Here is a 15,500-nt window from a genome sequence, read left to right on the forward strand (position 1 = left end):
ACGACACAACTTTGTTCGTCCGAATTTTCTCTATTTGTCAAACTTTTAACAAGTTGTAAGAAAATAAAACAGACTTACAGTCTAGGAAAAATTTCATAATCTTCGTAAAAACGTATCGTAAATTTATTGACAACTAAAAAATTTTATTATATGATTGAATAATTTCCATCTCTCTGATTGGCTGAGATCCAACTATGTTAGAAAAATACTACGTTGTATTGACCTGCACGTGACGTTCCAGGTCAATACAAGGGTTTATTTCCTCTACATTGAACTTAAAATAGATCAGGATATTCCAAATTGATGCAAGTTGATTTGGAAAGCTATTTAAACTACTATAACTTTTTTTATGTGAAGAAAACATAAGCGAATATATATTTTCGAGTGAGGGTGGTAAGAGGGGATGCAGGGACACTCCTCCAACACTTTTACTGAACAACAATTTTTACTGTTTGGCAGTCAGTTTTCCTTCATAATACTCCTTCCTTTAAAAATCTATCCTAGAAAAAAGACTGACATAATTTTTTTTTCATGGCAACTGAAATTGACAAAAAAAAAAAAAAAAAAAAAAAAAACTTAAAAAAAATAATAAATACGACCTGTAAGGTTGAATAACATTTTTATTCTACTTCTCTCTTAATTGTATTTGGATAGGACTTAATTAAATGCAAACAAGTAATGGGTTTTATCATTTTATTAGTGAATCATATAATAAAACAATTATTGCTGTGTTTTGAGGTCAATACAATGATTTCGCCATCTTCGAAGTACAATATTCACCTCGCCCTCCGGGCTCGGTAAATATTGTACTCCTCAGATGGCGAAATCATTGTATTGACCTCAAAACACAGCAATAATTGTATATTATTATATGATTGAATAATTTCCATCTCTCTGATTGGCTGAGATCCAACTATGTTAGAAAAATACTACGTTGTATTGACCTGCACGTGACGTTCCAGGTCAATACAAGGGTTTATTTCCTCTACATTGAACTTAAAATAGATCAGGATATTCCAAATTGATGCAAGTTGATTTGGAAAGCTATTTAAACTACTATAACTTTTTTTATGTGAAGAAAACATAAGCGAATATATATTTTCGAGTGAGGGTGGTAAGAGGGGATGCAGGGACACTCCTCCAACACTTTTACTGAACAACAATTTTTACTGTTTGGCAGTCAGTTTTCCTTCATAATACTCCTTCCTTTAAAAATCTATCCTAGAAAAAAGACTGACATAATTTTTTTTTTCATGGCAACTGAAATTGACAAAAAAAAAAAAAAAAAAAAAAAACTTAAAAAAAATAATAAATACGACCTGTAAGGTTGAATAACATTTTTATTCTACTTCTCTCTTAATTGTATTTGGATAGGACTTAATTAAATGCAAACAAGTAATGGGTTTTATCATTTTATTAGTGAATCATATAATAAAACAATTATTGCTGTTTTTGAGGTCAATACAATGATTTAGCCATCTTCGAAGTACAATATTCACCTCGCCCTCCGGGCGCGGTAAATATTGTACTCCTCAGATGGCGAAATCATTGTATTGACCTCAAAACACAGCAATAATTGTATATTATTATATGATTGAATAATTTCCATCTCTCTGATTGGCTGAGATCCAACTATGTTAGAAAAATACTACGTTGTATTGACCTGCACGTGACGTTCCAGGTGAATACAAGGATTTATTTCCTCTACATTGATCTAAAAATAGATCGGGAAATTCCAAATTGATACAAATTGTTTTGGAAAGTTATTTAAACGGCTATGACTTTTTTTTTCATTTGAACAAAACATAAGCGGGTATATATTTTCGGGTGAGGGTGGTAAGAGGGGATGCAGGGGCGCCCTCCAACACTTTTACTGAACAGTAATTTTTACTTTTTTGGTGTCAGTTTTCCCTGGTGATATATTCCTCTTTTCAAAATATATCCTACAAAAAAGACTGAAATTATATTCTTTTTTCATGGCAACTAAAATTGATAAAAAAAAAATTCAAATTGATACGACTGGTGAGGTTTATTTACATTTCATTTCTGCTTCTCTCTTGTATTTGGCTAGGACTTGATTAAATGCAAACAAGTAATGAGCTGTATCATTTTATCAGTGAATCATATAATAAAACAATTATTGCTGTTTTTTCGGTCAATACAATGATTTAGCCATCTTCGAAGTACAATATTCACCTCGCCCTCTGGGCTCGGTGAATATTGTACTCCTCAGATGGCTAAATCATTGTATTGACCTCAAAAACCAGCAATAATTGTATATTATTATATGATTGAATAATTTCCATCTCTCTGATTGGCTGAGATCCAACTATGTTAGAAAAATACTACATTGTATTGACCTGCACGTGACGTTCTAGGTCAATACAAGGATTTATTTCCTCTACATTGATCTAAAAATAGATTGGGAAATTCCAAATTGATATAAATTGTTTTGGAAAGCTATTTAAACGACTGTGATTTTTTTTATGTGAAAAAACATAAGCGAATATATATTTTAGGGTGATGGTGGTGAGACAGGATGCAGGGACCCCCCTCCAATATTTTTTTTCTGAATAACAATTTTTACTTTTTGGGTGTCAGTTTTCCCTGATAATACTCCTTCCTTTCAAAATCTATCCTATAAAAAGACTGACATTATATTATTTTTTTCATGGCAACTAAAATTGATAAAAAAAAAAACCATTTCAAATTTATAAGACTGGTTTATTCACATTTTAATTCTGTTTCTCTCTTGTATTTGGCGAGGACTTAATTAAATGCAAGTTAACAAGTAATGAGATGTATCATTTTATCAGTGAATCATATAATAAAACAATTATTGCTTTTTTTTCGGTCAATACAATGATTTAGCCATCTTCGAAGTACAATATTCACCTCGCCCTTCGGGCTCGGTGAATATTGTACTCCTCAGATGGCTAAATCATTGTATTGACCTCAAAAACCAGCAATAATTGTATAATATCTCTTGTCCGTACTGTATACCGTACCATTCTTGGGTTGAAAAGCTTTATATTTTGATGCTGTTATAAAGTCACATTTTTCTGTCCATTGTGTGTAAATGATACAGCACATGCTACATGGTTGCGAAGAAGCTATGACATGAACCACATTCGTATTTTGTAGTCTATTCTCCTATACACTTTCATAGCTCAGGGTACTCAGTTTGAGGGAGAGTGGTTCCAAGAGATATTTGTTGTCCTCTGATATGGAGGCGGCCATACTTGAATACGAAACTATGGCTCTACAGGTATAATGTAAAAAAAAAATCCAATTCAATAAATGATATAACTTATATTAATTTAAAAAAAATTAATTTCAGTGAAAAATCATTCAGTGTTTGTTATTTTTTGTAAAACAAAAATCTTGGCAATTCGAAACTATTTCTTAATTAGCTCTGCATGACACTTTTTAAAAGGCGCAAACTTTGAAACGCGCGAGACATTGGAAAGTGAATCGGTAGAGTGGGAGGATTATTAGCGTAGTCATTCTTTGTCAACCTTTGAAGAAAATAACACAATACGAAGAAGGAATATCCAGAGGATAAATTTACTTCATAACTGCAGATATTAGTGGTGAGTTACAAAAAAATGGAGGCAATCGCTGAATCTGTGAGATATTTGTCAAGATGTTACTGTCTATTTGTAAGAGTTCAGTTATGTCCTTTTTAATGAAAATTTTGTCAAACTTTGTTATGAGTAAGGATCCAACCAAATTACGTTACATTTAATAATTAAAGATTGAAACATTCATCCTGTAACTGTTCACCTATAACATCTTGAACATGGCGGGCAAGGGAAACAGGCTAAACTCCCGCTCGGAATGCTTTAAAATATGGCAGTGCCTATGATGCAGAATTAAATGAAACAAATATGCAAGTCTTAAGTTTCACATTTATGAGCATTTTCAGAAAATCTTTGTTCTTGTAGGGAAAAGAGAAGCAGTTCACAGATAATGTTGATGAGTTGAGATCAGAAGATTAAAAAACTCTGGCTCCCAAAAAAAAAAGAATATAAAAAATCCAGGCTCTTGAAGAAAAACAAAAAAAAAAAGGAATGAAAATATGAATCGTAATCGATCAAAGGATCCAAGTGATGAAATTCTGAAAATTCCACAGGGAAAGCCAATAAGATTTTTTTATTTGACCACCTCTGCTCAAAATCCTTGAAAGCCCTTTTAGCTGATGCCCTAATTGCTGAACAAACTTTTCTGCCAGACAGTGAGACTTGGATTAAAAATCATTCCATTTTAGGCATACATTTTGAAATATGCTGAATAAGGAACCCACTCTCCTCTTGACCAAGTAAGGTTAAGGATTCTGCAAAGAGTCGCGTTTGAATTGAAATTTTTCATAATTTATTAGGAATGAACTACATAATTTATTTATTATCGTTATCACTTATCAGAGTTGTTTACTTGAACAAAGATTTTGTTACCGTGATTGGAAAACAAAAATTCTGTGAAATCTTTCAAGATGCTATTAAAATATTTTCTTTTACAGTTTTTCATTTTGCATAACTTATTACATCTTTGTTTACTAAAAGCAAGAACATTCATGAATATTTCATGAACATTCCTAAATAACTTTTACAAATTATTCATGAATAGTTCATGAAAATGCATTGAACCTATTAATATCATTCATGAACTTTTCTTGAAAGTTCATGAATATAATTCATGAACTTTTCTTGAAAGTTCAAGAATTATTCTTGATCATTTTGCAGGCATTTAAAAAATCCAAGTTTGTTCATGAACAACAAATAATTCTTGAATATTCTTGAACTTGGTTTTCATGAATAAAATCCATGAAATCATGAGTGTCCAATTTTAACTTCATGGGATCTTCATGAACAATTCATGAGCTGATTCAAGAATATAATTCATGAACTTTTCTTAAAAGTTCAAGAATTATTCTTGATCATTTCGCAGGGGTAGTATTGAAAAAGCTTACTTGTTGGGGGAGGGGGATTTGAATTTTCTATTACTTGAGAATGTCACTATGTCAAGGGGGGGGGGGGGGAGGGAGGGGGTCAACCTTTCTTTTCATGTTCATATAATGTATACATGTACAGGGTTATTTTCGCCCCATCTTATTTTCGCCCTTTCACACTTGCAGACAATTTTGCCCTATTCTAAATTCGCCAGTAGTCAGTATTTTGTTTAAGAAATCAAACTGTATTCTTTGAATTAGCCCCGTTTCAAATTCGCCCAAATGTTGGTAGGGCAAAAGGGGTGAAAATAAAACGGAAGCAAAAAATTCCCTGTATACAGTACATATTCTAATGATGATATTCATAAATCTCAATTTAACACAATAGACACAAGCAGGCATTATTGACTGTTTAAAACGAAAGTAATTTTATTAAGTTTTTATATATGTTTTGTTTAGTAAAATAAAATGATTGAACTAAATTTTGCAAATGTTATCAAAATAATTTTATACAATAAAACAAAGTATTTCAACAGGCTGCCAATTTTTTTTTATATCTTTAAATGTTTCCCAAATTTAACTCATAAGGTCCCAAAATTTTCAAAACGATATTTTAATCATGCATGCTATATTTTTAAACATTATTTTGGTCCCTGCTTTATGTATAAGTTGAAGTGCTTCCCTATCATACGGAAGGTCCGGAGTGTCTCGGTTATCTCTATGATTACTCTATACCCCGAGCTCAAAATAAGACCTACCATTCTCTTTTCAGCTTTACAATGTAATAATGCAAATTATGAAAAAATATTTCCATTTCCAGAAAACAAATCCAAATGGAACATGATTCCTGGTTTTCTAGCCTATGACTTAATTGATATGACTTAACATAAACATGTTTAAATTAATTTGTATGTTGATGATACAATTAAAGAATTGAGAGAAATAAGGATGTATAAATATACCAATCATACTTCAGTTACATACTTTCTGTTTAGAAACATGAAATAGAACAGTAGTATTTATGCGATACATCTTGAGGAGTTATTTCCCTTACCACCAAAAAGCTAGTTATGATCCTCATTAAAAATCATTTCAATTCCAATTCACAATAATTATGATGAAAAATTTTTACAATAAGGCGAAATACATGACAGGGCAGTTAAAAAATTATAAAATAACTGTAAATTTGGAAAAATATTATCTACCACCCAAAGACTACATATATAATATCATAATTGTTAATAAAATATTTTTGAAAATATTACTGATCCAGGGCAATAAATACAGATGAGTATGTTATTAAGGTGGGTGGTCCGGAGTGCCTCGGTTATCCAATGATTATCTCAATACCCCGAGCTCATCATAAGACCTCCCTTTTTGTCAAGATCAAGTATAATTTAAGATTAAATATACCTCCTTGTCAGAGTGTAATTAAATATATGATGGTCGTATCATAAAATAATAAAGTAACATAAACTTTTTGTTATTAAAAAAAAATCCAACACATTCGCTAAAGAAAACTATAGCTGAAAAAATTACAATTGTGTTCAGCAAAGGAAGATGGTGGAGGAAGGGGGGTGGGTCTACCAACTACACAGGGAAATCTTATCCATTGGAATTCCCCATTTCTATATTTAGCCTATAGTAACTGTACGCTGCATATACAATGTACTTGTGCTTGAGTATAGTTAAGTCCCTTTAAAATTATCCAATTAGATGTTGTTTCCAAAAATATTCAGCAAAATAAAAGAAACTAATAAAATTAATTTTACAACTTTTTGCATTCCACTACCTAAATTTTTTTAATTTGTATAAAAATGATTTTTCTTCACTATTTGTGCCACAGTTGCATATAAAAGAATAACACACTGTTTAATGGTAGTATTATTATCGGGTTCCTCTATATAGATATTGTAGCTTATTTACTAACATGGAAGGTCCGAAGTGTCTAGGTTACCTGTCGTTACCGTTATAACCCTAGCTCATCATTAGACCTCCAAAATCCTTTTCTTTTACTCAGAGTTGCTAACATTTTAATACGTATCATTAAATACGACCCACAGGCACTCGTACCTTTTGCCATGTGCATCCATTAAACAAAAAGTGCCACATGGCTCACCTGAGTAACTTTGGCCATTCTGTCATTTAACAGATTATCTCCTTTGTAATACACTTGTATCTATCATGACCTTGACAAGCCCAAAGGGTCATGATTCCAACAATTTAGAATCTACACTACCTTAGGATGCTTTCACATATGTTTCAGCTTTTCTGGCTTAGTGGTTCTTGAAAAGAAGATTTGTAAATTTTTTTCCTATACATTTCTTTGTAAAACTTGGATTCCCTATTGTGGCCCCGTCCTACCCCCAGAGGTCATGATTTGAACAATTTAAATTCTACACTACCCCAGGATGCTTCCACATAAGTTTCAGCTATTCTGGCCAAGTGGTTATTGAGAAGAAGATATATTTCTTTGTAAAACTTGGATTCCCTATTGTGGCCCGCCCTACCCTCGGGGGTCATGATTTGAACAATTTAAATTCTACACTACCCTGTATGCTTCCATAGAAGTTTCAGCTTTTCTAGCCCAGAAAAAGATTTTAAAAGAATTTTCCTCTATATTTCTTTGTAAAACTTGAATTCCTTATTGTGGCCCCGTCCTTCCCCCAGGGATCAAGATTAGAACAATTTAGAATCTACACTATCCCAGGATGCTTCCATAGAAGTTTCAACTTTTCTGGCCCAGTGGTTCTTGAGAAGAAAATTTTTCAAACATGCCACCAAAATTTTACTCTTTATTAATTATCTCCCCTTGGAAGGGGACTTGGCCCCGTATTTTAACAATTTTAATTCCCCTTCACCCAAGGATGTTTTGTACTAAATATTGGTTAAAATTGGCCCTGTGGTTCTTGAGAAGAAGTAGGCAAGAGGCCCATGGGCCTTATAGGTCATCTGAGCATCATGCAACAACTTTCCAGTCTTCACGAAAACTTTTCAAACTAACTGGCCAGTCGGACCAGTGAACTTTCAAAATTTACTGGCCCACCAAAATTTTTACTGGCCCCTTAATTATAAAATAAAATACATTTTCATAACTGTTAATTTATACATGTTTACGTACTTCAACTTTTGAATGCCGCCATTTTTCGTCCTTTGTCGCGTTTCGGTAAGCTGTTCGTTTGAAATTTGCACATTTTACGTACTAGTTAATAATTACTAGCTAGTTCCGGTTGTTACGTAATACATCCATGTTATAATAGGGTTACAATAAATATGATTCAACAACACGTGCTTGTTCTTTTTATATTATATATCAATGAAATTTATGCAAGTAAGTTAAGGTATATATTGACTGTGTATGATTTTTAGAATCAACAAGCCCATCGGACTTCTTGAATTTTGATTTTCACTGACCTGACATAAAAATTCACTGGCCTCGGTCTTCGGACCAGTGAGTTTTCGTGAAGACTGACTTTCCAGTGATTGAATTTGGTCCATGTTTTAAGCTACATAATGAAATTCACAATTTTGAAAGAGGCACCATTGCTCATCATAACTATACACTTAGCAATTGCTTAGTTTGGCTACCTAATACTCATAGGGAGGGTAGGATAACAAAAATGCATTTCAGCTAATCAGTAATATTCAGCAATAATCAGTAGTGCCCCTACCACACATAGGTTTGTTCCCGTTTTGCACACATTTAAATTACAGGTAATTAAAGAATGTGTGAAAAATGGGAATTAGACCAGGTGAGATAATCACTTAATTGCTATAGTCTATACCATACTAAGTAAGTAGGTTAAAGGTGAACTTACAGTGAAAAAATAAGAGAATAAATACAAAGTTTATGTATTTAATATAGTCACTTTGATGTTATAATTATCTGATGATCTTAAGACCTTCTGGGCTTGGGCATTATTTTCAAATTAATTTTTATTCTCAATTTTTTTTTTGTATCTTTAATTCATTTAGGATTTTATCATGATTGAAAAGTAAAAAGATTGAAAAGTATCCTTTTCTTAAGAAATTGGATTTAAAAAAATAAATATTAATAATTTATTTTACAAAATATTCAATAAAATCACATTTTTTCCATGAATATATATAGAATTTTAATATAATGCTTATAAAATTGTATTAAACTTCTTAAGAATACATTAAGCTAAATCAGGTATTCACAGGTAAATCCAGGTAAATCCTAACCAGAAATCAGACTATAATTGCTATCAAAACACACTTCACACCTATTGTTTATACCTAATTATCAAATGTGTGCAAAACGGGAACACACCCACACATAAACCCTGACCCTAGGTCCACACATTGCACAATTTTTAAAAGGCGACCCTTGCTTAAGCCAGCATTTTTTTATTTTTAGGTTTACGAACATCTGAATGAAAAAGTCCCGTAGGAGGAGGAAATAAAAAAAAAAAAAAATTATATTTTGGATACATTATCGACTTTTCTACATTAATTTTTGCTTCTTTTTTTTATGCTCTCCTAACAGGCTTCTTGCCACTGGACACATAAGGGTTACAAAGGGGAAAATACAACCTTAAATTGTTTATTTCATCATCTACCAGTTGGGGGCAGTGATATAAATCTTTTGATGATGGACAAAATACAGATTTTTTTAAAAAAATCAATTTTTTTAAATCTCTTTTAATATATCTTCATTTTTGTTTTTAATGTGTGTTAGGTAGAAATTATTCTAAAATATTAATATACTTGAGACCTATAAAAGTAATAATTCCTTTCATAAAACAGACAGGGAGTACTCCCAAGGAGTATTGAGGAGTAGGGTGGAATTTTTTTCAATTATTAATATCAAAAATGTTTGATTAATATACCAAGGAGCAGATTTCAAACAATTAGGCCTAATTCATTTTCAGTATATAAGTAGAGCCCTCCTCCCCCCTCTATGGTACCCCTGGGGCCTTGAAATTCACAATTCTGGAAGAAGGACCCTTAAGCTTGCTCATCATAACTATATAGGTAGTTCATCTGCTTAATACCCAGGAGCATAGAAGAAGATTTTCAAAGAATTCATGCATTTTTACTATACAATCAATAGATCCCCGCCCTAACACCAGAACCACTGACCCTGGGGCCATAAAATTCACAATTTTGGAAGAGGCAGCCTTATTCAACATAACTATGTATTTGGTTTGTTTATTAAATACCCAGGAGCAAAGAAAAAGATTATCAAAGAAATAGTGCATTTCCACTGTATAATCTATATAGCCCCACCCTAGCACCGAAGAACCCCTCACCCTGGGGCCATAAGATTCACAATTTTGGAAGAGGGAGCCTTATTCAACATATTAACTATGTATTTGGTTTTTGGTTTGTTTATTAAATGCCCAGGAGTGACGAAGATTTTCAAAGAAACAAGAGGCCCATGGGCCACATCGCTCACCTGAGTAACTTGGGTGATGCAGTTCTTTACCAGATTTCCCCTCTTGCTATACCTATCATGACCCCTACCCCCTCCCCTTTCATGATTTTAATACTTTAGAATCTACACTACCCAAATTAGGATGCTTCCACATAAGTTTTAGCTTTCCTGGCCCCGTGGCTCTTGAGAAGAAGATTCTTAAAAGACTTTTCCTACATATATCTATGTAAAACTTGGATTCCCTATTGTGGCCCCGCCCTACCCCCGGGGGTCATGATTTTTACAATTTAATATCTACACTACCCAAGGATGCTTCCACATAAGTTTTAGCTTTCCTGGCCCAGTGGTTCTTGAGAAGAAGATTTTTAAAGATTTGTTCTACATATTTCTATGTAAAATTTGGATTCCCTATTGTGGCCCCACCCTAGTGGTCTAGTGGTTCTTGAGAAGAAGGTTTTTAAAGATTTGTTCTATATATTTCTATGTAAAATTGGATTCCTTATTGTGGCCCTGCCCTACCCCCGGGGGTCATGATTTTTACAATTTAATATCTACACTACCCAAGGATGCTTCCACATAAGTTTTAGCTTTCCTGGCCCAGTGGTTCTTGAGAAGAAGATTTTTAAAGATTTGTTCTACATATTTCTATGTAAAATTTGGATTCCCTATTGTGGCCCCACCCTACCCCCGGGGGTCATGATTTTAACAATTTAATATCTACACTACACAAAGATGCTTCCACATAAGTTTCAGCTTTCCTGGCCCAGTGGTTCTTCAGAAGAAGATTTTTAAAGATTTGTTCTACATATTTCTATGTAAAACTTGGATTCCCTACTGTTGCCAAACCCTACCCCCAGGGGTCATGATTTTTACAATTGAATATATACACTACCCAAGGATGCTTCCACTTAAGTTTCAGCTTTCCTGGCCCAGTGGTTTTTGAGAAGATTTTTTAATGACCCCACCCTATTTTTGTCTTTTGTTGATTATCTCCTCTTATAAGCGGACTTGGCCCTTCATTTTAACAATTTAAACTCCCCATCACTTAAGGATGCTTTGTACCAAGTTTGGTTAAATTTGGCCCATTGGTTCTTGAGAAGAAGTCGAAAATGTGAAAAGTTTACAGACATCATGCAAGAACTTTCAAGTGATAGTGATTGAATTTGCTTCATCATCATGACATGTTTTAAGCTAGATGCTATGGCATTCACAATTTTGAAAGAGGCACCATTGCTCATCATAACTATACACTTTTTAATACCCATAGGCAGGGTAGGGGAACAAAAATGCATTTCAACTAATCAGTAATATTCAGCAATGATCAGTAGTGCCCCTAACACTGTGACATAAACCCGTGACCCTAGGTCTACACATTGCACATTTTTAAAAGGCACCCTTGCTTATCAAAAAATAATGTTTGATTAATACAAAGGAGCACATTTGCTTAAACAAATAATTTAAAACCAATTGAAATTTACAACTTCATGTATATTACCGATATGTTTCTCCTGTGATAGAAACTAACAGTGAGTACCTGTACATTTCACTTACCTGGTTGATAATGAAAGGAGGCACCATTACAATAATGGCACACCTTGAACTGGTGATAGATTTCTGACAGGTAATCTTGTAATATCACAGAAATGCTGGGATCCTCGAAAAAATCCATCTTCATTCCGATCACAGTTTTAGCCGCCCAGAACTGGAGGGACTTGGGATTTCTATCAGAATCACGGTGAGCACCTTCAGAGGGGATGATGCGGTACCCCACATCCGTGTGGTACCACATGAACGTGGACTTAAAATAATTGTGGTTGCCATGACGATGGACAGTCCGTATGGCTGGCATTTTCAACAAGAAACCTGGCAATGCATCTAGTAGGTTATTGTCCAACATGAGAGTTTTCAGTTTACGACAGAAAGTCAGAGAGTAGGGGATTGATTGCACTTGTAATTTGTTGTTTGTTAAGGCCAGAAATCTCAGATTCTTCATTCTGCCAACGTCAACAGGGATTTTATCCAGGCAGTTGTATTTGAGGGACAACAGTTTCACATTGGGGCACTTGAAAATCTGAAAAAAAATAATTAAGTTTACTTCATTTATCATTGACTTCTTCTCATTTTACATATACTTTTTGTATTTATAATTATCATAAAACATCCAATTACAATTAAGTAAAACAAAATATATGATCTATAATTAAATTCTTTTGGAAGCATTCACTCATGCTTAGCAAACTGAAATATCAGCTTTCAATTGGAAGTTCCATTTTTTAACAATGATTACAGATTCAGTGAGGAATTTTAATCTGTTGTCAATACAAAAGGACGGTACATTGGTGTCTTAATATCATCAATGTTTTTATGTTATTAAAAGGGAAGAAATGGATGACTAGCATTGTCTGCAGGTTAAATCAGATTATATGCACTTATATATAGCCAGGTTATATTGAAATGAGACCAAAACTGTAGGAAAAGTGGCATTTTGAAAAAACCAGAAGTCTCTGTCGAGACTGAAGCTCTACTGGTTTGTACTTATAGCAATGGAAGAGAAATGTACTTAAGCAGTTGGGAATTGAAACTTTACAACAGCAATGAATAGAATAATGATCCTTGATAAAGTCTCTTTATGTTCTTAGTGTAGTCTACTTGTGTGCCAAGTTATATTGAAATCAGACCAAAACTGTAGGAGGAGTAAAGCATTTTGAAACAATTTTATAGACGTTTTTATTTTTAATAACCACAGCAACACCATTCATGGAAATCAAAAACAGATAAACAGAATTATGTATCTTAGTGTAAGTCTACTTGTGTGCCAAGTTATATTGAAATCAGACCAAAACTGTAGGAGGAGTAGCATTTTGAAAGAATTTCACAGAAATTTCTATTTTTAGTAACCACGGTAACACCGTTTATCGAAATCAAAAACCGATATACAGAATTATGTATCTTAGTGTAGTCTACTTGTGTGCCAAGTTATATTGAAATCAGACCAAAACTGTAGGAGGAGTAGCATTTTGAAAGAAATTTCTCAGAAATTTCTATTTTTAGTTACCATGGCAACACCGTTTATTGAAATCAAAAACCGATATACAGAATTATGTATCTTAGTGTAGTCTACTAGTGTGCCAAGTTATATTGAAATCAGACCAAAACTGTAGGAGGAGTAGCATTTTGAAAGAATTTCACAGAAATTTCTATTTTTAGTAACCACGGCAACACCGTTTATCAAAATCAAAAACCGATATCTTAGTGTAGTCTACTTGTGTGCCAAGTTATATTGAAATCAGACCAAAACTGTAGGAGGAGTAGCATTTTGAAAGAATTTCACAGAAATTTCTATTTTTAGTAACCAGGACAACACCGTTTATAGAAATCAAAAACCGATATCTTAGTGTAGTCTACTTGTGTGCCAAGTTATATTGAAATCAGACCAAAACTGTAGGAGAAGTAGCATTTTGAAAGAATTTCACAGAAATTTCTATTTTTAGTAACTCCGGCAACACCGTTTACCAAAATCAAAAACCGATATACGGAATTATGTATCTTAGTGTAGTCTACTTGTGTGCCAAGTTATATTGAAATCAGACCAAAACTGTAGGAGGAGTAGCATTTTGAAAGAAATTTCTCAGAAATTTATATTTTTAGTTACCACGGCAACACCGTTTATCGAAATCAAAAACCGATAAACAGAATTATGTATCTTAGTGTAGTCTACTAGTGTGCCAAGTTATATTGAAATCAGACCAAAACTGTAGGAGGAGTAGCATTTTGAAAGAATTTCACAGAAATTTCTATTTTTAGTAACCACGGCAACACCGTTTATCGAAATCAAAAACCGATATAAAGAATTATGTATCTTAGTGTAGTCTACTTGTGCGCCAAGTTATATTGAAATCAGATCAAAACTGTAGGAGGAGTAGCATTTTGAAAAATTGTTTACAGGCAGACGGACAGACAGACGGACAGACGGACGGACGGACGCCGGACGCATTACTATCGCATAAGCTCTTCTGGTCTCTGACCAGTAGAGCTAAAAATTAAGATAGACAGTCAGTCAGATGGACAGTTAGACAGACAGATGGATAGATGACTGAAATCTTACTATCACTTAAGCTCTTCTGGTCTCTGAGCAGTAGAGCCAATAATCAGGTTACAAACAAAAGGCCCAGGGGCCACGTCGCTCACCTGAGCACATCGGCTAGGAAAACGCACAAATCAGATCAGAATTGAAAAGTTTACTAAGGGGGTGGAGTGGGTATGGGTGGGGCTTGTACTACTTGAGAATGCCTCCAAATCAATTCTACATATAACTTCTAGAGAAAAAATTTTTTATAGTTTTTTTAAACATTTTCTTTGTATATACATGTATTACTTTGTGATAATTTGAATTTGACTCCCCATTGTATCCCTCCCTACCCCAAAGGGTACTCATGATTTGAACAAATTTAAATCTTCAATACATGAGGATGCTTGCATGTCAATATGACTTTACATAGCTTTTCTGTTATTGAAATTTTTCCCTTTATTTTCCTATGTAAAACTTTGATCCACCATTGAGACCCTTCCCTACCCTTGGAGATTATGATTTAAACAAATTTAATTCTACACTACCTAAGGATGCATCCATATATATATCACTAATCATGGATTTGTTATTCTTTAGAAAAAAGATATTTTAAAATATATTTAATGTAATATTTGGATCTCCCATTGTGGTCCCACCCTGTTCCTGGGGGGTTATGATTTGAACAAACTAAGAATCTACAGTATCTGAGGATCTTTCCATAAAAATATCACTAATCATGGCTTTGCGGTACTTGAAAAGAAAATTTATAAAGATTTCCCTATATATATTCCTATGTAAAACTTTGATCGCCCACTGTGGCCCCACCTTACCCCCGGGGGCTATGATTTGAACACACATGAATGTACACTATCTGAGGATGATTCAAAGTGAGTTTCATCTTTCCTGTCCCAATGGTTCTTGAGAAGACAATTTTTCAAGATTCTTCCTATATATTCCTATGTAAAACTTTGATGGGCCATTTTGAACCCACCCTTGCCCCGGGGGTCATGATTTGAACAAAGAATCTACACTACCTGAGGATAATTCCACAAGTTTCATCTTTCCTGGCCCAATGGTTCTTG

At 33.6% G+C, this 15,500-nt stretch overlaps 1 protein-coding gene across 1 annotated transcript in view; it reads right to left on the reverse strand.

Moving 5' to 3' along the window:
• Window positions 1-15,500, reverse strand: part of LOC134283443 (uncharacterized) — a 37,864-nt gene that overhangs the window by 15,512 nt on the left and 6,852 nt on the right. Inside the window, exon 4 of the mRNA XM_062765886.1 lies at window positions 11,901-12,420. Within this exon, the coding sequence (XP_062621870.1) occupies window positions 11,901-12,420 (520 nt within the window). The remainder of the gene's footprint in view (window positions 1-11,900; window positions 12,421-15,500) is intronic.

The sequence above is a fragment of the Saccostrea cucullata genome, unplaced genomic scaffold, assembly GCF_032062105.1.
Source record: "Saccostrea cucullata isolate Sc308-1 unplaced genomic scaffold, CSIRO_AGI_Scuc_v1 ctg527, whole genome shotgun sequence".
NCBI classification, from domain to species: Eukaryota; Metazoa; Mollusca; class Bivalvia; order Ostreida; family Ostreidae; genus Saccostrea; species Saccostrea cuccullata.